A 19,939-nucleotide genomic window follows, 5' to 3' on the forward strand; every position below is an offset into this window, starting at 1 on the left:
TACGACTGCTGGTATCTCTACTGAATCAAATGCTTTTTCGTAATCTATGAAAGGCATATAGAGAGACTTATTGTACTCTGCAGATTTCTCGATAACCTGATTAATGACATGGATGTGATCCATTGTGGAGTATCCTTTCCTGAAGCCAGCCTGTTTCCTTAGTTGACTAAAGTCTAGTGCTGCCCTTATTCTATTGGAGATTATTTTGGTAAATATTTTGGTAAAGCTAATGGGCTTATAATTTTTCAGTTCTTTAACGTCTTCCCTTTTGTGGATTAGTATATTATTTGCATTCTTCCAGTTTTCTGGGACCCTTGCGGTCGATAGACACTTCTTATAGAGAGCTGCCAATTTTCCTAGCATTATGTCTCCGCCATCTTTGATTATCAACTGTTACAAATCCATTGTTATTCCATCATCTCCTGCTGCTTTTCCCCGTTTCATGCCTTGCAAGGCCCTTCCGACCTCATCTCTAGTTATAGGAGGAGTTTCTGTATACTGTTCATTATTGTTTCGAATAGAGTACTCCCGAGTCCTCTGGGTACTGTACAGGTCAGTATAGAATTCTTTCGCTGCTTTTATTGTACCTTCGAATTAAGATTGCTGATGATATTACCTTGCTAATCTTTCAGTGCATACATCTTGGTTTGTCCTATGCGAAGTTTCCTTCTCATAGGACAAACCAAGATGCGTGCATAACTAAACAAAATGTATGCATAACGAAAAATTTACTACTGATCCATTTTTCCGCCGAATAGGATCCGGGGGTTTAAATTCACAAAGTTTTTTGTTCGTAAGGGCACTTAGACTGGCCACCTCCACTAATATGTTTCCAACATCTGGATCTCCTGAAGCTTTCCTTTACGAACAAGTAAGAAATTTTTGTGAATATACGCGCCCTGGGCTGATCGGATTGAACTGGGTTGATTGCAAGCCTGACATTATTCCTTAATATCTGCCGATTTATTCATTTACATTGGAATTAGCGTTGTATGCCAACCTTATAAGCTTACTTTGATCATTTTTTTTTAACTCTGTGAAAATCAAGCTTTAAAACACATCTGGCCAACGTCCAATATGTCCAGCAGATCGTGAATAGCTGATATTGCAAGCGCTTCTTTGGCCCGATTTTGACAACAAATGTATGGTCAAAATTATTTCGCGATGTTCAGCGCACATAATAGGCTAAAAAATAACCGTGCCGTAAAAGCACGACCGGCTTTATTATTACTGCCGGTCGTGCGTAAAAGCAACGTTATCAATGCTATATGGCCCTATGGTCACTTTCGATCGTGTTATCGCTTTGGCTCGTGATTGGTTCATGTTATGTACCACGTGCTCGCGGCAGGCGACGCTACGCTACCGATGTTACTGCGTGAGCATGGTGAACAAGCTATGCAGGCTAAACCCGCACGGTCCAACTGCACGACGTCGAGGCGGAACACGCGCAAGGGAGCGCGCTTTTCCATTCATTCCCATTCGGCGTACCGCCCACGATCCTCCGCGAAAGGAGAAGTGGGTCACTTTCGTTTTCTCGTTCGAGGACGTTTCAGCAGTTTCAGTTTCACTCCTGCGCGCCCGGCTCAAACCACTTTCTAAAAGCCCGTTTTCAAGCACAGATGACTCAGAAATGCGACGCAACAGCGTGCAGAAGCTAGTACTCGTTACGCATTCTCAAAAGGGGCTCAAAAAATCTGTGGGCGTGATCGAAACAAGCGTTGTTTCCGTGATCATTTTGAAGTGAGGCATACGCCGCATACGCGCGGTCGAAAGGCTTCGGCGGCTTCGGGCGGTCCGCGCCTCGCGGCCTCTAGAGGACGCCCCGGTCGGCCTTGCCGAAATAGGCGCTATCTGGCTTGCTTGTTTTGCGGGGAGCAGCAAGCGGTTGGGCGTGTGTGTTTATGCTCGGCGCTGGGAAGGCGCTATTATTTTGGCGCTAGACGAGTGAAGGATTTTTAGAAGACCGCTTTCTTCCAACGCTCGTTCGACGTCCGCCTCGCGTCGTCGACTGAGAGATAACCCGACACACCTTGACGACGGGAGTCCGGTGAGCGCGACAGCGCCGGTAAACGCAGCCGAACATGCCGGTGTTTCACACCAAGACCATCGAGAGCATCCTCGAGCCCGTCGCGCAGCAGGTAAGCACGGTCCGTGTTTGCCAGTGGAATGGCTGCGAGGGGCGGCGGGACGACTCTGAGGACGGCGTCTGCTCCGGTGATTTGCTGTCAACCCACGCGTTACTTGCGCCTTTCCGGCGGGCCAGGTGTGTCGAGTAGAGTGTTGCCCCGGTTCGGCCGAGGCTGCTGCCAGGTTCACGTAGCTTGTAACGTTTGGCGCGTGCAGTGTGGTTCCTAAACCGGCGCACGGACGCGCATCATGCCATGCCGGCGGAACCAGGAGGGGGGGGGGTCGGTGAAGAAAGGCATGCCTGTGTTGGATGTGGCACGCCCGACGCATAAGTGCACCATTGTTCGAGAGGTTTGATGCGAAGCAGTGCTCCGGCTCTTGCGGTGTGAATGGCATTGGAAGAACGTATCACCCTGCCGAGCGAGCAAGGACGAAAACGCCCTTGTTTCGAGGTTTCTCCGCTTTGATTGTATGTGCCGCCGAGGCGCTGTCAAGAGGATTTATTACATAAGCGGCGGTGTCGGGTATCGCACATAGTGCAAGCTCCGCGTTCTTAGTTTTCTCGCTGCAGCCGCGTACGTGTGCCAGAACTTGTTCGCTTCCAAGATTGGGTCACACCTGTCTGTTCTGTCATCTTGTTCAGCGTCCTCAAAATGTGCTTTGCGAACACGCTACACTGATATCACGTGGCCTTGTCAGGCTGGCTGGAGGTTTCTACAGTTGACTCAACCGCTTGTCATTTGACGGCGCCACTCAAGAGGGGGCTTATGTCACCGCGTATATTGTCGCGCGGCAGTGCTAAAGCTGAGTCAGCTGGAACAAAGCGATAACAGCGCTCCTAAGGTTTAGTTCTGCCCTGTCGAATCATAAAAGGAGCGTTTGCGAGGATACCTCGCCGTTCGATGATATCATCGATGCGTTGGACGGGAAGCGTCGTCTGCTGTCGCGGCTTCGAGAAACCGATGCAGACGACATCGTCAAGAACAGTTAACGCGAAATCGAATTTGTTGTCTAATCGAAGGTTTCGGGGTTTATATTTGTCCATATAGAAACCCGGACTGGACGCAAAATCACACGCACTATCGGGCTAACAAGCCGTCATGTCGATGAATCTCTCCTTCGGGTAACAGGGTCTACCTTCACGCTTGGGTGACGCGTCGGTGACAGGTGTGTGACGAGACCTGTGCGCAAGAGATTTTGTTATTTATTTGCAGTCCGCCCTCTTTTGTTGCTATCTTTAACCCCCCCCCCCCCCCACACACACACTTTGTCGTTCTTTTCACCAGAGCGTCTCGATTGCGCGGCTTATATGACACCGTGTTCTGGTGTCTGCACTTCGCTCAGCAAAAATACCCTGTTGCCTCATACGTTTTGATGGTAATGACCGACTAAAAACGCAGCGCGTTCGACTCGATTAGCAACAGATAGGCGAGCTGAGTGCCCGAGGAGCGTTAATTGCTTATTCAGGCAAGGCACGTATATTGCAAGAGTGCAGCGTAGGTGCGCGCTCTACGCGGGCGGAATTCGCCACTTGATCATTTCTCCGCCCACATGAAAGACTCGAAAAAGCGTCGGCAACATCCACTCAACGCCGTGACGACACAGAAGCGCGTTCGAAAATATATATATATATATATATATATATATATATATATATAAACAATTTGCAGGATGTCGCACGCACTGGCGGCAGTGTCCGTAGGAGTTTGTCATTGGGAAACCGCTCGTGAACTCCTTTTTAGGTTATTCGCCCAGTAAAATTCTCTTTGGTGCTGCGCCCCTGTAGCACCGCACCATGCTTTCAGTTCAGAGAGAAAAAAAAAAAAAAAGATAGTAGCGCGCAGACGGATACGGCGAGAGTGAACTGAAAAGCTCCGCGGTTCGGATTTATTTCCCTGCATGGCATGTAACGAAAAGTCGGTACCGTTTCAGAGCTAACGCGTGCACGCCCTGCCCCCTTAAAATACTCAGTTTGGTCATATAGCCGTAATGACCAATAGCTTTGGAAGGATCGATTCAAGTTCTTCGTGTACTGCGCTGCTAATCAAGCAGTTTTCTGCGCTTTCTAAAAGCCACCCCGAAGTCCTGCCACGCACTTCGAAAATCGAATGTCAAACATTTTTTTTTTTTTATAGGATATGCAGATGTGGTTACCATATATCGAACCTGAGCGCACGTAGCCAGGGAATTACTGTAGTCCTTGACGTGATCGCTGCAGTAGTAGTTGCGAGACATTGGCCTTGAATTTAGAAGCAAACCAAACTTTTAAAAGAAGTTTCCTTTAGTTGCATAACAGTCCGGCGCCCGCGCTGGTTTGAGTTGAACCTCGTCTGGATTGTTTCCCTTCTCATTCAGAGAGGATACACCAGTCTGTTTCGCTTATCTATGCTGCCATTCGTAGCGTAGGCGGAAGGTGTGCTGCCTCGAAGAGGTGCGGCCCCGGCAATAGCAAAAGAGGCGAACAAATAGCTAGATTCGAAAAAGAAAAAAAAAAAAAAACCCTGAAACAGCTACAGGCAGTCACAGGAGGCTGTGCGGCAGTAGCAGACGAACCGCAACTCGCCGCCATCTTGAAAAAAAAAGAAAGAAAGCGGTCTGCGTTGGAGGCGCCATCTGCTTAGCTGGGTCACGGTTCCCGCGCTGGGCGCGCTAATATTAGAATGGCGCGTCTCAGATTACGGCCCGTGTGCGCGGCTTGCCTTATATTTTCGTTTTTTGATCGTACTTGTCATTGCGGGGGGGGGGCGGAGAAGTCGAAAGTTTGTTTGCCCCCTTTCCACCCACTCTTCCTCTTTCCTACACTGGGGTTGTGGTAGGCCCTCTTCAATGGGAGATATGTGTGAGTGTCGAATTATGGAATGAGGTGATGAATGTTTTATGGCCATATTGTTCAAGATGCTCAACTAGTTCACTGAGCGACAAATGCATACAACATGCTTGGGCATGTGGCTTAAATTTGTGAGGCAGAGCCCTTTAACTGAGGCAGTGTCCTGTGTTCAAGTTTTTCAGGGAGTTTCCAGATACAAGTTGTGCTGTAACTTTAATCAGTGAGTCAATCAATCAGTCTAATCAAGCAAAACTTTATTATACCCATGCCACATGCACTAAAAATGACATTTAACTTGATAACACCTTATATTTTAATGCTTTATTTGCATGATGCCACACGGGCCAACCTAACATCCATTGCCTTAATGTCATTCATTATTTATTGTGTTCGCCGGAATTCATTCAACTCAGAAATGTGTGCGTTCGATGTCAAAGCTTGCACAGTGCAGTATAATTGAAGTATCTGTTCATGAACAGCACCTATTATGTGAAATATAATTTATACAAAACTTTCAACTGCAACACTTCTTTCAAAAGTTGTACTCTGTGAACTTCCCCAGGTCGGCATTTCAATGGCTTCGATGCAGCATGCAGGTTCCACCCCAGTGACAACAATGACGTCCTATAGATATCCTATGGAAATCCGCTGCCAGGACATGGATATCCTAGGGATGCACTGAATATGTTCTGCAGATGTCCCTTGCACGATTGTTCGGTTGCACTTTCTGTGTCCTATGGACATACCTTGCATGTCCGCGAGGGACATCATGGGGACACGCTGCGTACATTTTACGAACATATATCAAGTCCTTTTGCACAGTGTTTGCTATAATGCCTATTACATTTGCAGCACTCTGTGTGACAGATGCAATAGGCAGAATGCCGACACATCAAGAACAGATGCATTGTGTGCACACATTACGCACACATATATGCATGAGGAAGTGAATATACTCATTCTTCTAGTGGCCTTCCGCCAAGTGCAAGTGGCTTGTTGAAGTAACAGAAGTTTCTAAAGTAAATTGCATTAGAAAATTTGCAAAGTATGACAAACACATGAGCTGCAGGTGATATGATGTAGCTTTATTCTGATTGTAATTTGAACATGCGAGAAGACATAATTCTGTTACATTGCTTCTGGGCTTTGAATTTGACATGCAATGGCCAAAGTTGATATTGTTGGTTCCAACATTGTAAGGGACAGCAACAAACTCGAGCTAACAGCATCATAGTACACTTTTTACATTTCACTATTCATGAAAGCACATTAAACATGTAAATACGTTTCTCTTTTATTAGTATCGTGAAATTGCCCACTTCAGAAGACTCTGTCATCGTGTTGTCAATAACTTTAGATGTGTGGCAACTCCGTCTATAGTCGTCCTTCTTTCCGCTTTTTTGAGTCTTCCATGTGTCACCAGCCTTATGCACAGCTCTCCTTTATTCTCATTTCTACACCCTTGCCACTAACACACCTTCGCTCATTGCCACACTCTGGTGCCTTACCCTTGCTCCCCTTTAGAAGAATCCTACCTATATATGCTGTGCTGAGGAAAGCATATGTTGCCTTGAAAGAGACAAGTCCACTTGTTGAAACGTTGGCTCCCGGTTTTACCTTGTTCTCGTTTTGCTCATCGTCCAAAATTAAGAATCGATAACACAACAGAACATCTGAAAAATTGCGAGGACAAAGCGTCTCAGTAAAAGAATGTCTATAATCAGTACACATTTATTCAAGATTTAATTGAACCGCAAAATAAGTTATCTTCATGGTACCTCTTGGTACTTGCTTGGTAATTAATCGTATACTGTTTCAAAGTCGGAACATTTGCAATAAAGGCATTACAGTGCTAAGCTTGGCTACTTGGTTTTCATCCAAAATTGTATCTGTATGCACTGCTCATTGCCTTTCTCATATATATTGTATGGCTCTGAATAAAAATTAGTAATTAGTGTATTTGTCCTGTTCATATATCTTTTGTCTTGTCATCTGTCTATGAATGCCACATTTTTTTCTGCAATTTGTACATGCTGGTGGCAAAAGAAAATGTACACACTATTGGTCAAAGGCAAATATTGTTGGGTTAGCATTGATAACTTGGGTGTTCTGGTACAGCTATGAGATTTGGCTGTCATGAATTTTGTTATCGTGTATTTACAGATATATATTTTTCTATTTGCTTTGTCTGTTTTATTGCAACTTTCCTCATCACCCCTATCTTTTCTCTTATCCTGTCTCTTTCTTGTGGCCGTGGGACAGTTCAGGTGTTCACTAGGAAGCGAGACCGTTGCAGTGCTCGAGGCCTTTCATTCCTTCTTCTTTTCATCCCTAACATAATAAACTACTACTACTACTACTACTACTACTACTACTACTACTACTACTACTACTACTACTACGATTTCAAACAGTGCATTTTGGGAATCTTGATGATGTAACATTTGTGTGTTGAGGACATTTGTCACCTGGCTTTCAGCGCAAGAGATCACGGAAAGTACCTATTGAAAAGCGTGGGGGTCTTCACAGAAAGACGCTTGCACACTACAAGAGGGCAGCACAGTTCCTCAGTGTTGCTTATGCGGGATACCGAACTGTAAGGTCCTGCACGACTTCCTTAAGGGTCGGTGAGGAGGGCTGGCTTGTGCGTTGGTTGGGTTGTCGCTGGAGGAAAGCATGAAACACTAGGGTGAAAGAGCACAAAATTGCACATTTTACACACCCGTTGAAGGCATACTTAAAAAAAAAGAAAGAGAGTGTCTGATTCTACTGTGGGGCGTGCTTGGGGCCGACTGAGTTTGTTGTACAGAATCATTGGGCACTTTATGCATGAAGCTTTCTTGCTGGCATGCACACGAAAGTTGTAATGGGCTTTACTGTCTTTGCATTATTGCTCACTCTTACCTTCTCTTACACTGCTTGGCCTGCAATTTGGGGAAGGGTGTGATGACTTGTATGTTACAAACCTGTCTGAGATCCTTGATGCCTACTGCGTTTACTTAGTGGCTCGTGGATTTTGGAGAGACTTCTTGGTACACAAGTCCGAAAAAAAAAAGAACAATGATCAGTTTGGTACTGCTAACGACACAGATTTTTGGCAAGTTAGTGGGAAAGCAACGGCTACTTGATTATTCACATTCAGGTGGGAACAGTGGTAAGGACACGGGCAAAGTGAGTGGACATAAAAGATGCAGCACCTTGAGTGCGAAATGTAATTCTTTCTGTGCCCTCACCTTGTTCGAGTCCTTAACGCTGTTCCCACCCAAATTTTAGCAAGTTGTTCCTGTACCTGCTGTGCGGCTTGGTCCACTGTTGAGAGAAAACAACCAAGGACGAGTGGCTCTCAATTTCATAGGTGCTTCAGCTGTGCGTGCTAGTCTAAGTACATTGATGTGTTGTGCAAGTAATCAGTACCACCTACTGGCTCAAAGCTGGGTGCTTCCGTGCCTGCTTAAGGAAGTTGTCCCTTGTTTTATGCTTGTGTCTTCCCTTTAGCAGTGAGTTGTGCTGGGCTGTTGTGGAGAAGTGAAAAAGGAATGGAAACACATGAAGTAGAACACCTCCTATGGGTAGTACTCTAAATTAGCACCTAACTTTCGCGACTTCAGTTCTTATTTTTATTTTTTATTTTGGCACGAAAGTTTCAAAATAAATTCATGACTCTTAAATTTCAGTAGATAATTGTGGCCGTAGAAGGGCATGCTGCAAATAAAATGGGATACATGAAATATTTGTGGGCCTAGTTTTTTTGTAAATTATAGGCACTTGACAAAAAGTGTGAAACTTAAGCCCTGGCCAATATTAAGCCATTCACAGTAACTTGAGAAGAATGAGCTCGGCTGTGTATCTGGTCACCCATGATGATGTATACCTTCAGCAAAGTGTGTTAGCCAAAATCATTCCAAAGTCATTTGAAGTGCCTAAAGTCGAAACAAAAGAATGCATTGTAGTCATCCGAAACTTGTTTGCATTGCATTTGTCCATGATAGCACATAAGTGCTGTTTACGTCTGCTTTGGAGAAACGCGATTACGCTTGAAGATTGCAAGTGAATAAATGTGTAAGCTCAACCTAACCTACTTTGTTTCTGTTGGTTTCACTTCAACATTACTGCAAAATCGGTTCAAATCATCAGGTTTTGAAACAGCAGTCTTTAAGGAATAAGCACCAGGTTTAACAACCCTTTGGAACTTTCAAGCAAAGTCAAGTAAAAATGAAGGCTAGACAAACAGATGTTGAATTAGTCGCAGGTCACTGTATCATGAATGTTTGATGATACAAAACAATGCTGTATGAATGTAATCTGTGATGCAGATAAGCTGCAGAGGAGCAAATATTGTTTTTTTTTTTCAATGAAAATTGCTGGTTCATGCTCTGCCAGGTGTCCCGTCTGGTGATCCTCCATGAAGAAGCCGAAGATGGCAACGCCATGCCCGATCTCGAGCGCCCCGTCAAGGCTGTCAGCATGGCCGTCTCCAACCTCATCAAGGTGCGCTTCTATTTCTTGTTTTTCTAATACTGCGGGCCATGAGGACCAAGCAGCAGGGGCAATACAAAACATAACAAAATGTGACAATAGCTATAGTTCGTGGAGACCCTATGCACTAGAAAATATTCTTAACGTATGACCATTAGACAGCTACGAACCAGTTGACGCTAGTTGTAAAAGAAGACAGTGCACTTATAGGAGAAATTTCAGTACAATTTATATCAGGCAAAGGTAGTGCGTTATCTATAAGTCTATAAGTTTTTTGGTAGTGATAACTACAAACGTATATGAGGCGAACAGTTACACTGAGGTGTTCCATCAACAGTAGGCAATATTTTGTTAATTTGTTCCAATCATTTGTCATTTGTGGTTGTTTCAGTCATTTAGGCATTTCATTATTTCATCTGTTCAGTAAGAGAAGGCATTGTTTGCAGTAAGCACAGATGTGAATTCATATCAACTAGCTCGCTTACAATACTTGCCAACATGCTAGTGAATGCTTCAATCTGGTACGGTCACATCAGGTTGGGCGTGAGACGATCAACAGCAGCGACGACCAGATCCTGCGACAGGACATGCCTGCTGCCCTGCAGCGGGTCGAGCAGTCCTCCAAGCTTCTCGAGGAGGCCTCAGCCATGCTCAAGGCCGACCCCTACTCGCAGCCTGCCCGCAAGAAGCTGATTGAGGGTGCTCGGGGTGAGCGTCGCTTACTCTGATGTAGAAGGGATAGTCGGGGAAGTGACGAAGCTTGACATACTTGAAACCAGCCCTTTCGCGGACAAAATTCTTTCGTGCAGAAGATGCGAAGGAGCATAGTGATGGTGAATTGAGAAACAAAGGTTGCCAGATCAGATCTGTCATGTCGAATATAATGCCTGTTTGCAGTCATTCTAGTCTATTGCAGTTGTGTAAACGGTGACAGGTCAAGTGCCTCTGGAACAGAATGTATAGCCATGCACCATCAAATCACCTTGCCTGCTTCTGCTTCCGTTTTCTTATGCTTTGTATCCGTGTCCCCCACTTTTGCCTTGCTCAGCCGTTGCCATGAAACTGCTTTACAGCTCACCCTGCTGGGGGTGCTTTCTTGTTTCGTAGGGTGCGAATGACGTATCTGAAATTATTTCAGCTGTGCATAAGAAATTAACTCAGCCATGCAGTCTCCCGTACTGCATCTTCTGGCATGGGGAGGAGGTTTAGCGATTAGGTTCTTTAAAAGGACAATCAGGGAAATTCCTCTACTCTTTCCTTTTCAAGCTGCAAATTTCTGCAGTGAGCTATCCCCTTCATCTCTGCTTCAGCCAGTCTTGGCTGTTAGAGCACATGGTGCATGACTGCAGCATGCTCATTGTTGCTTAACCATCGGGGTGCCTCTTCTTTGTATTTGTGCAATTTGTGAGGGAACGACATTTTTAAGTGCAGAGGCACAAAGGGCAGGTGTGTCGTATTTCTAGCTTTTTCTTAGGAAGAGCTTTCCTTTATTTTTTTACTTGCCACTGGCAGTAGCTGTCATTATGCTAGTTGCAGTAACTGTAGAAATGTGGGAAGCAAACAATGCTTAGTGTAGTGGATGCCATCTTTTGTTGGGAACTCGAGCGTAACACAAGAGCGAGAGCAGAGAGCATCAAAAGCATGATGTAGCACGAAGGTAACTGACGTAACCAGGCACTGAGCAACAGTTTGATCATTCACAATTGTAAACGGCACTTTGAATATAGGCTTTATTTAATGTAGGGTAATATAGGGCCAGCTTGGCTAAGTCTATCATCTTTCCATGCTCGAGACTTTGGCTGTGCTCTGATTTGGAGTCTGTTTTGCGCAAAGCCAATAGCATTGCATTGTCAATGGACCAGGAACAACACTTCAAACAATGCCAGGCATCCTTTCTTCAGTGCTATTGTTGCACAGTTCATGTTATGGGTAAATGCCAATTGACCATACCTTTTCTTGTTGTCGTCTAACAAGTGTATCTTTATTTTTACATTATCCTTAGGCATCCTACAAGGAACATCTGCCCTTCTACTCTGCTTCGATGAGTCCGAGGTGCGCAAGATCATCCGCGAGTGCAAGAAAGTGTTGGACTACCTGGCAGTGTCTGAGGTGATCGAGTCCATGGAAGACCTCGTTCAGTTCGTCAAGGTATGTGTTCATTACACATTCTGGATGTTCACGCGGTGTCAATGAGTATACTGTACACGGTCTAAGTGAATTGAAGTCAAGCAGTTTTAGTCAAGTGGCCTTGCATTCGCACCATGTGATGTTATCTACAGTTCCAGACCACTAAGTTAAAGCATCCCGAGTTGTCAGGCTTGCATTACGTCTATCATCTCATCATTCTATCTTTACATGCATGCATAGAAAAGCACTTAATTAGCTTTGACAGGTTGTGTGTCTTACATTCATTCTCTCTTCAGGTGCAGCATGCACTGTTTGATTTATTCAGGTGAACTGGGCATCACATGTGGCAGTTCAACTAATTGAAGTGCCAGTGTTTTTACAACTTGAAATTCGAAACTTTAAGAAAATGACTGTTAGAGAGGTTTAAGTTAAACTCACTTTGTATATCCTACCTGGTGGGTGCTCTCTCATGCAGGTTCTTCAGTTGTTCAACTGGAGAGGCCCAGAAAACTGGCAAATTAATGTTAAACAGGGGGTGAAATTAGCACCTGGCAGTGTCAGCAAGAAAACTGGCCCTCCTGGTTCAAAGGTGGACAGGTGGCTGCCCTAGTTCCATGACACTGGGCTACAAGCTTGAGCGAGTGGCCAAATACAATCTTGCGACCACACGTGTTTTATGAAGTTCCTGAAGCATTGAAGCATTTATGAAGCATTGACTTTTTTGGGGGCAGCTGCTTGTGACGTTAGCAGTTGTGACAAAAGCACTGTTCGTGACAGTGATGCTGCACCTGTTCGAACGCAGGACATGAGCCCGTGCCTGACGAAAGTGTCACGCGACGTGGATGCCAGGGAGAAGGAACTGACCCACCAGGTGCACCGGGAGATCTTGATTCGCTGCCTCGACTCGGTCAAGGTCCTGGCGCCCATCCTCATCTGCAGCATGAAGATCTTCGTCCAGATCCTGGCACAGTGTACGCACACGCGGCAACTCTCTAAACATAGACATACTACATGACTCGCTTGTCGTGTCTCACAGGGCCTTTTGTGAATGCATTTTTCTATTGAACCAGGGATAATGCAGAGATGTTAAAATGCACTAGAACTTAAAATTATTTAAGTTGGTTATACTTAATGAGGTAGAAGAGCTATGCAAAAGTTGCGATAGGGTTGCAAGCTGAGACTATACTAGACACGTTGGTGAAACATAGTCTAATTCAAGTGGTAACTGAACCAACACGAATACGGGGTCAGTGTCATTTGATACTTGATCTGTTATTTTTATCGGACAATAGCTTTCAGTATCAAGTTTGTGTCGAAGAGGGAATATCGGACCGTGAAGCCATAGCAGCAGTGCTTAAGATCGCGAATAAGGCCCTAGCAAAACATCGCAGTACACATCTCCTAAATTTTCACAGAGCAGATGACACGTCTATCGTCAATCACTTAGAGATCGCTCTTGACACGATTCCATAGAGAAATGATGTGCAGCGCCTTTGGACATATCTTAAATCAACTGTGGCTGATTGTATATCACAATTCGTACCTGTGAGATGGAAATGAGTAAAGAAAGCAAACCTGTGGATCACTAGAAACATTATTCATTTGAAATGCCGACTGCGGTGCACACATTAAGCGACCCCAAGAGACAGCACCACTGTTTCTTCTCTTAGCATGCAGTTTTGTAAGGAACTTAAAAACAGCCGAACCAATTTTTTTTTTCGTCCACTTTGACCGACTACATGCGAAATAGCCTGGACAGGCTCTGGAGGTACTTGACCAGCTCAAAACCCGAGATAACAGCAGTCCTTGTGGATAACAGTATATGTGGTAAACCAGTCTTGATGGCTAGGAAATTTAATAATTTCTTCTGCTCAGTGTTCTTGCCTGGTACGATTGGCTCCCCGATTCCGGAACCATGCGACAAGTGTGAGGAGAAACTTCGGATTTCGAAAGAAGGCGTGTTAGAACTGTTGTTGAACTTAAACTGTAAGAAATCATCAGGGCTCGATAATATACCAAATGAATTCCTTAAAGTGCTACAGTGGACGAGTTGTAGAATTCTTAGTTTAGAGCTTCAGGGAACTGCTAGGCACGGGTACCTTAATTAATGACTGGTTAGTGGCCAGGGTAGTTCCAATTTTCAGAGAAGGCAACAAATTAAATGTAAAAATTACCGGCGTACTTCAATTACATGCACTGTCTCGAAGCTGTTAGAACATGTAATCTGTAAATATATAATAGATCACACGGAAGAGGAAAACTTATTCTGTGTTAAACAACATGGTTTTAAAAAATCCTTAACACAAAAGCATCAAGACAAAGATAGTGAAGAGATGGACAGACACAGTGCTTGTCTCTTTCTTGATTAAAGCATGCCCGTAAATGTATTACAGTTTGTGGAATAACGTGTTACAAACGATGCCAGGCCGACACATCCGTCACAAACGTTCACTTTATTACTGCACTCTGCGACTCTCCCACCACACCGTCCATCCAGGCATACCACACACCACGCCACACTTTGCACCACCCACGTCTTTGTTCCTCTCTCGCCACCGTACTCGTGCTATTTCGTCCTTCCCCTGCCAATTACAGTCAACCACAGGCACGACCTCTGAGAACTGCACCTCGCCTCGCCTCGCCTGGAGCTCTCATTCCACTTATGCCGCCACTCCCTTCTCACAACTGGAACATACGAGGTGCTGATAACAGCAGTAGAACTGCTAGCACTGCCTTGTAATGCTTGACATGAGCGTCACAACATGACGCCGCCAGCACTTCTACAGCTGCTTCTCCCTCTTATATACCGGTATTCCATAATTTGTAATGTGTTTACGGACAGGCCAGAACTCTTCCTTGTCTCTGTGTTTTGGTGCCTTGGTCATCGGAAGAGCGTGCTGCACACTAATCCGGGTTTAATCTCTTCTGCTGCTCAACACACAATCTATCGCATTGTCATTCTTGTGTGCACGTCTAGCTTCGTTTTGAGCTGATAAAAGGGCTGAGCTTGAGCAGCCGCGCGTGTTGGTGGCCAACCTGATGCAGCGGGCAAGGGTGTCGAGGAGGCGGCAGAGAACCGCAACTACCTGGCGCTGCGCATGACGGAGGAGATCAACGAGATCATCCGCGTGCTCCAGCTCACCACCTACGACGAGGAGGAGTGGGATGCTGACAACCTCACCGTCATGAAGAAGGCACAGGTGTGTAAGGGTGGCCATGTTGACTGTTTCCTTGCTGCTAGAAATGTGCTCATTTTCTTTATATTAACATTTTATTTCAAGATGTAGTAGTCGCCACGTATACCAAGATATATAAAATTGTAGCCTGATCACTGGTGTTCCGAGTGAAAGTAAAGCAAAAATAATTTCTCAGAGTTTCTGAGAATTCTTATGTGGAACTTCAAAAAGAAGCACCTAAAGAAACATGAATGAAAGTAACAATTTGCTATTTTTATATACTGTGAGCGAAAAAAAAAAAAAAAAACTGAAATATACGAAATGCCCTATTTACTTGTGGAATGCTTGGACCCGCACATTGGCAATCAAAAACTTTTTTTTTTTGAAGTAACCATCACACCCTCAAGATTTACTGCACAAACGGTTGTATGCTTGCTCTGACATCAGTGTTGACACTGACGCCGAATAGGTCGGGCCAGAGTCACCTTGTTCATCCATTTAGTGACCCTAGGTTTAGCTAGTGTCTGCAAATAAAAGGCCTTTGCAGCTCCTGCTTGTGGAACCTGCGCTCTTATACAAACGTAAGTGCTGTTTGGAAGGAATATTTTGTTTAAGTTTACAGTGGCGGGTGTGAGAACCCCGATTGCATTGCCGACCTCACGCGCCCCTCTCCCGTTCCCTTTCACCCTCTCGCTGGCGCCGGATGGGTGGAAGGGAGACGGGAGGGGTGACGAAAGCGTGGGGTGCGTGGCACAAAGGCAGTTGTAACGAAGCGGCTTGCATTCCTTTATCTTCTCCTGAATTTTGCTTTCCTTTTCTTTGTGCTGCAGACACCCAGTAGCCGGTTCCAATTGTTGTAGCCAGTAATATGGCATGGGAATATTGTAGCAAGCGGTTTATTTTACCACAGAATGCACACAAATGTTTACAGTTCCAGGGCTGCTCACTGTCACATCCGAGAATTGTTTAAAACCAATAATGCCATAAGTAAGTCTGACTGTACTTCTCTCTGTCTGATTAAAACGTTTGGATGTTTGCCCCCTTCTGCTTTTTTCATGCAACTCTATTATAACAGTTATGGGTTACAACAATGGGGTTTTCTTGGCACTTGAATATTGTTATAGATGCGTTTGACTGTGCACACATACATACTCTTATAAGCTCTTCCATTCCCTTTCTACCTCTACCACAGGACTGGCTTCCTACACGTGGGGGATACACTTTTTTTCCGCTTTGACACTCCTAATGCTAATGCATTAAGAGTGTCACTTAATGCTAATGCACTCATCGGGAGAGATGCAGGACTTCAAACATTCAGATACGGCTCCTGCCTGGGCACACAAGCAAGGCATTCAGATCAACATTTGTGCTCAGTTCTGGGAACTGCTTCAACTATGCTTACAGCCGGGTGCCTGTGTCCTCTGTTGAGGCACTATTGAAAGGCTGTTAATAAGAAAACAGAGTTAGTTGCCAGCCCTGCAGCTTTGTCAAGATTGTTTTGATAGGATATACCACTGGTAATTTTCAGCCAACATAACCGAAACGAAATTTCATTGCAGTTAGTTGCCCTTGAAGTCCGACCATTAAAATTCTTGGTTGCAAATTCCTTTGCAGTAAGTTTATCTTTGTCCGTAAATAGTTACTTTGAATGAACACATCCCACACCTTGAGTTTGCCAGAAAATTTATTTTGCTGACAAATATTGTCACGTTTGGTAATGCTTAAATCTAAATACCATGCATCTCACTGTGTTGTGAGAATGTTGTTTCATTACACCCAGTGACCGTGCGAGCCCGTTCAGACAAGAGTTAAATGTTTCCACCGCCCTCTTATCTGTTGTGTCCTCAGAACGCAATCGCAGGCAAGATCCAGTCTGCACATGACTGGCTGGAGGACCCAATGGCTGTCACCGGCGGAGTTGGTGAGAAGTCGCTGCGGCACATCCTTGACTATGCCAAGCGAGTTGCCGACCGATCTTTGCCTGCCGATGGTGACGCTATCCGCAAACTCTGCGGCGACCTCGAGTCTATGACCAACGCCCTGTGTGAACTGCGCCAGGAGGGCAAGGTTAGTGTTGCAACCATTTCCCTATTTTCTTCTAGCTGTCTATCGTAGACATCAGGTGCGCATTTACTTGTAGCTGAGCATAAGGTCACAGGCTTGGTTCCCATGTGCGGTAGCTGCATTCCTATGGAGGTGGAATGCAAGAATGCTTGTGTAGTTTGATTTAGATGTACATTAAAGGGGCCATGACGCAGTCGTTCGAGTGTTCTCGGTTTATTATTGTAACTGATAGTAGAGGGCCCTATATGGTCATGCACACACAAAGAAACTGGGCTCTTGGTCCTCATTTAACTCAAAATTTCAGCTTGAGATCGCTGCCCCTAAGCCACTGCTATAAACAGCATCCGCCATTTTTCCATGACTGTTTGACATCAGGAAATGAGGGGTCACTGCTGTTTCTGGTGCTTTGAAACAGTTCGAGACCACATTGGGCGTCTTGCTCTTCATGCTCTGGCACCCAACAATGCAGCAAGGGTGTCGCCATTAAAATGTGCACAGAATTGCATGTTAAATTGTGCCCGCAAGGGGGCTATTGACTCCCCCCCCCCTGGTCAGTGAGGGGGGTGCATGCAAATTGCAAATGGACCACTGGCAAAAAAGGTAAGGTAGGCTATCCTGAAAAGTTTTATTTTTCCTAACCAAAACTACCTGCCTGCCTTTCCGCTGCAGTTGCAGTGCGCTGGATAGAAAGTGCCGAGAGCGTGTAGCTTCGATCAACTTCAGCGCACCTTCCCGAGTTCTTTAAAAATTAGTAATTTTTTTTTTCCATTTGTCACTGTCCCAACGTCTCTCATCCTTGTATGCGCAGCAACTCTGTGCTCTCTGCGGGTGTGGCGATTGCATGGGGATTAGGTGGGTTTGTTTGACAAAAGTCACACCATCGAGATGGGGGAAGGGGACTTCAGTGGGCCTAGGCCCCCCTTCTAATGGGCAACCCTGTTCACGCCTATGGTTCCACCTGAAACTGACGATCAGTGCACTACTGGTGAGCCACTGCTTGTTGGCTGTCAGGGGAGCCATCCTTGCAGCATGCAAAATGTTTCACCATGTGCTGGTTACCGATCCTGCTGTGTCGTCCTTCCACGCAGGGTGCGTCGCCCCAGGCACAGTCGCTGGCTCGCGGTGTTGGCCTCAAGTTGCGCGAGTTGAACAACCTCATTGGCCAGGCCATCACCAACGTGGAGCGTAGCGGCATCCAGCAGCTGGCACACACCGTGGGCGGCCGCGTGGAACAGGCGCTTAAGTGGCTGGTCAACCCTGGTGTTTCAGACCGTGGCCTCGGTAGGTGACAGCAGTACCTTGCTCCATTCACTGCTAAACCCATTTAACAAACCCTTTTAAAGGAGCACTGAAGCACTTTTACAAAGTTCGATGTGCTTTTGGCACATAGAAGGACTACACTTGGCGATTATGGAGGTTGGGAAACAGTTTTAAGCAGGGTTCTCCCCATGGTGAGCGGCGGTGGAAATGCCGCCCACCACTCTGGTTTACTGTTCACCGCTGTTGTTCACCGCCCACTACTCTGTGTTCACCGCGCACCTCTCCAGTTGACTGGCAAATATTTCCAAGTCGTTCTTTTTTTCTTCCGCGATCCTCGCGTGTTCTTTTATCACATGGGCAAATATTAGAGAGAAAAGTGACGTGGAAGCTGAGGTAATTGCATTTTTCTAGTGCGCTGTAGACAAGAATCGAGTAAAAAATAAGGTGTGGGGAGATGCCATTGCACCAAGTTTTCATTGATGCAAAGCCGCCATTTGGAACCATTGTCAAGAGGAGAAATCTGAGCTTTTGATAGCCACAGTGGCATATTTAGCCATGCACAAATAACAGCAAAAGAAGCAAACAAAAAATTAAGAACAAAACTATCACCACAATTCATTACTGCTGCCATGTGGACACAGGAGGTGTTTCTATTGGCTGATACAGAATAACTCAATAGCTGGCACCTGTTTCGTGCGCATTTTGATAATGGCAACCTGGGAATTTTTTTCGCCCTGGTGAAGTTCGGTGATTGGGATAGGACACATTGCTGGCTAGTGTTGGTTTCATTACTGGGTGCCAAAAAAGCAAAATTGCTGCATTTACAATTCAAAATGGCGAAATGGTTGTATAAAAAGAAAGTAAGAGAGAGAAGGGGGGGGCGGCTTGGTTGCACGCATAACTCCCACCCCCCAGTCGCAAGACCTCCACCTTTCAAAAATTTCTCAGGAAAACCTTGACTTTAGGATAATTTAATTTGATACTTAGGTTGGGTCTTTACATGCCTGGCATCATAGACACCATCATGATCTCATGACACTGAACAAAATTTGCTGATAAAGCAATAATGATTAGATATGACGGTGCTGCTCAATAAAAAAATAATAAAAACACTTTTAAAAATTTGATGAGGGATGATTGTTTAAAAGGGATAGTTTCGTGCTGCAGAACTTCTGAGATGATTGGTTGTGTATGATACAAGTGTGCAACGATGACAAGATGACTGTGATGACAATGAAACAATAACAACAGTTTGACAGTGGTGGCAGCGTGACGACAGCATGACAGCAGCTTAATGACAACAGTGTGACAATGAGACAGCACGACGAGGTGTGACTACAGCAATGGTGTGACAGCAGCATGACGGTAATGGAATGATGATAGCACAATGACGATGACGAAACAGTGGCGAGGGTGTGACAACGCAGGAATGTTGGTGCAACGCCAACAGTGTGACCATGGCAGCATCATGGCAATGGAATTATGACAGTGTGACAACGATTGGACATGACAGAATGACAACAGCAGCATTATAAACTGTATTAAGACAGTGGAATGCCTGCGCAAGTTGCATGGCCAAGAAGAAATGACACGGAGGCCAGACACTCCAACCACGAAAACATGGGAAAGAGCCAAAGAAAGCGATTGCTTTAATAAACAAATGTTTTGTATGCATTTATTTTGACTGAATTCAGGTGGGATAGCCACAGTGATCATGGTACTGGAGTGAGTCAGTGTATTGTGACGTCGTAATGCATCCACCTCCCTAGGTCCCAAAATTGAAACTGGTTTGCAGAAACAAGTATTTTAGTAAATTATTTAGGACGATTGGACACTTGCCATTGTTTTATTTTATTTTTGTTTAAGGAGTTGTGACTTTTAT

General features: G+C 45.2%; 1 protein-coding gene across 7 annotated transcripts in view; it reads left to right on the forward strand.

Annotated features, from left to right (window-relative positions):
- The first annotated feature begins 1,750 nt into the window (after nt 1–1,750).
- The window catches only part of Vinc (vinculin), a 55,878-nt gene continuing 37,689 nt past the window's right edge, over nt 1,751–19,939 (forward strand). For 2 of the 7 annotated variants that reach the window (XM_075672877.1, XM_075672878.1), the window contains exons 1-9: nt 1,752–2,138; nt 7,434–7,550; nt 9,335–9,442; nt 9,967–10,138; nt 11,433–11,578; nt 12,360–12,528; nt 14,603–14,757; nt 16,582–16,800; nt 17,886–18,078. In XM_075672877.1, the coding sequence (XP_075528992.1) occupies nt 2,082–2,138; nt 7,434–7,550; nt 9,335–9,442; nt 9,967–10,138; nt 11,433–11,578; nt 12,360–12,528; nt 14,603–14,757; nt 16,582–16,800; nt 17,886–18,078 (1,336 nt within the window). In that variant the 5' untranslated portion in view covers nt 1,752–2,081. Of the gene's footprint in view, nt 2,139–7,433; nt 7,551–9,334; nt 9,443–9,966; nt 10,139–11,432; nt 11,579–12,359; nt 12,529–14,602; nt 14,758–16,581; nt 16,801–17,885; nt 18,079–19,939 lie in introns of all 7 variants that reach the window. The other 5 variants (XM_075672875.1, XM_075672876.1, XM_075672880.1 and 2 more) reach the window with 5 other exon arrangements.

The sequence above is a fragment of the Dermacentor variabilis genome, chromosome 10, assembly GCF_050947875.1.
Source record: "Dermacentor variabilis isolate Ectoservices chromosome 10, ASM5094787v1, whole genome shotgun sequence".
Classification (NCBI taxonomy): domain Eukaryota; kingdom Metazoa; phylum Arthropoda; class Arachnida; order Ixodida; family Ixodidae; genus Dermacentor; species Dermacentor variabilis.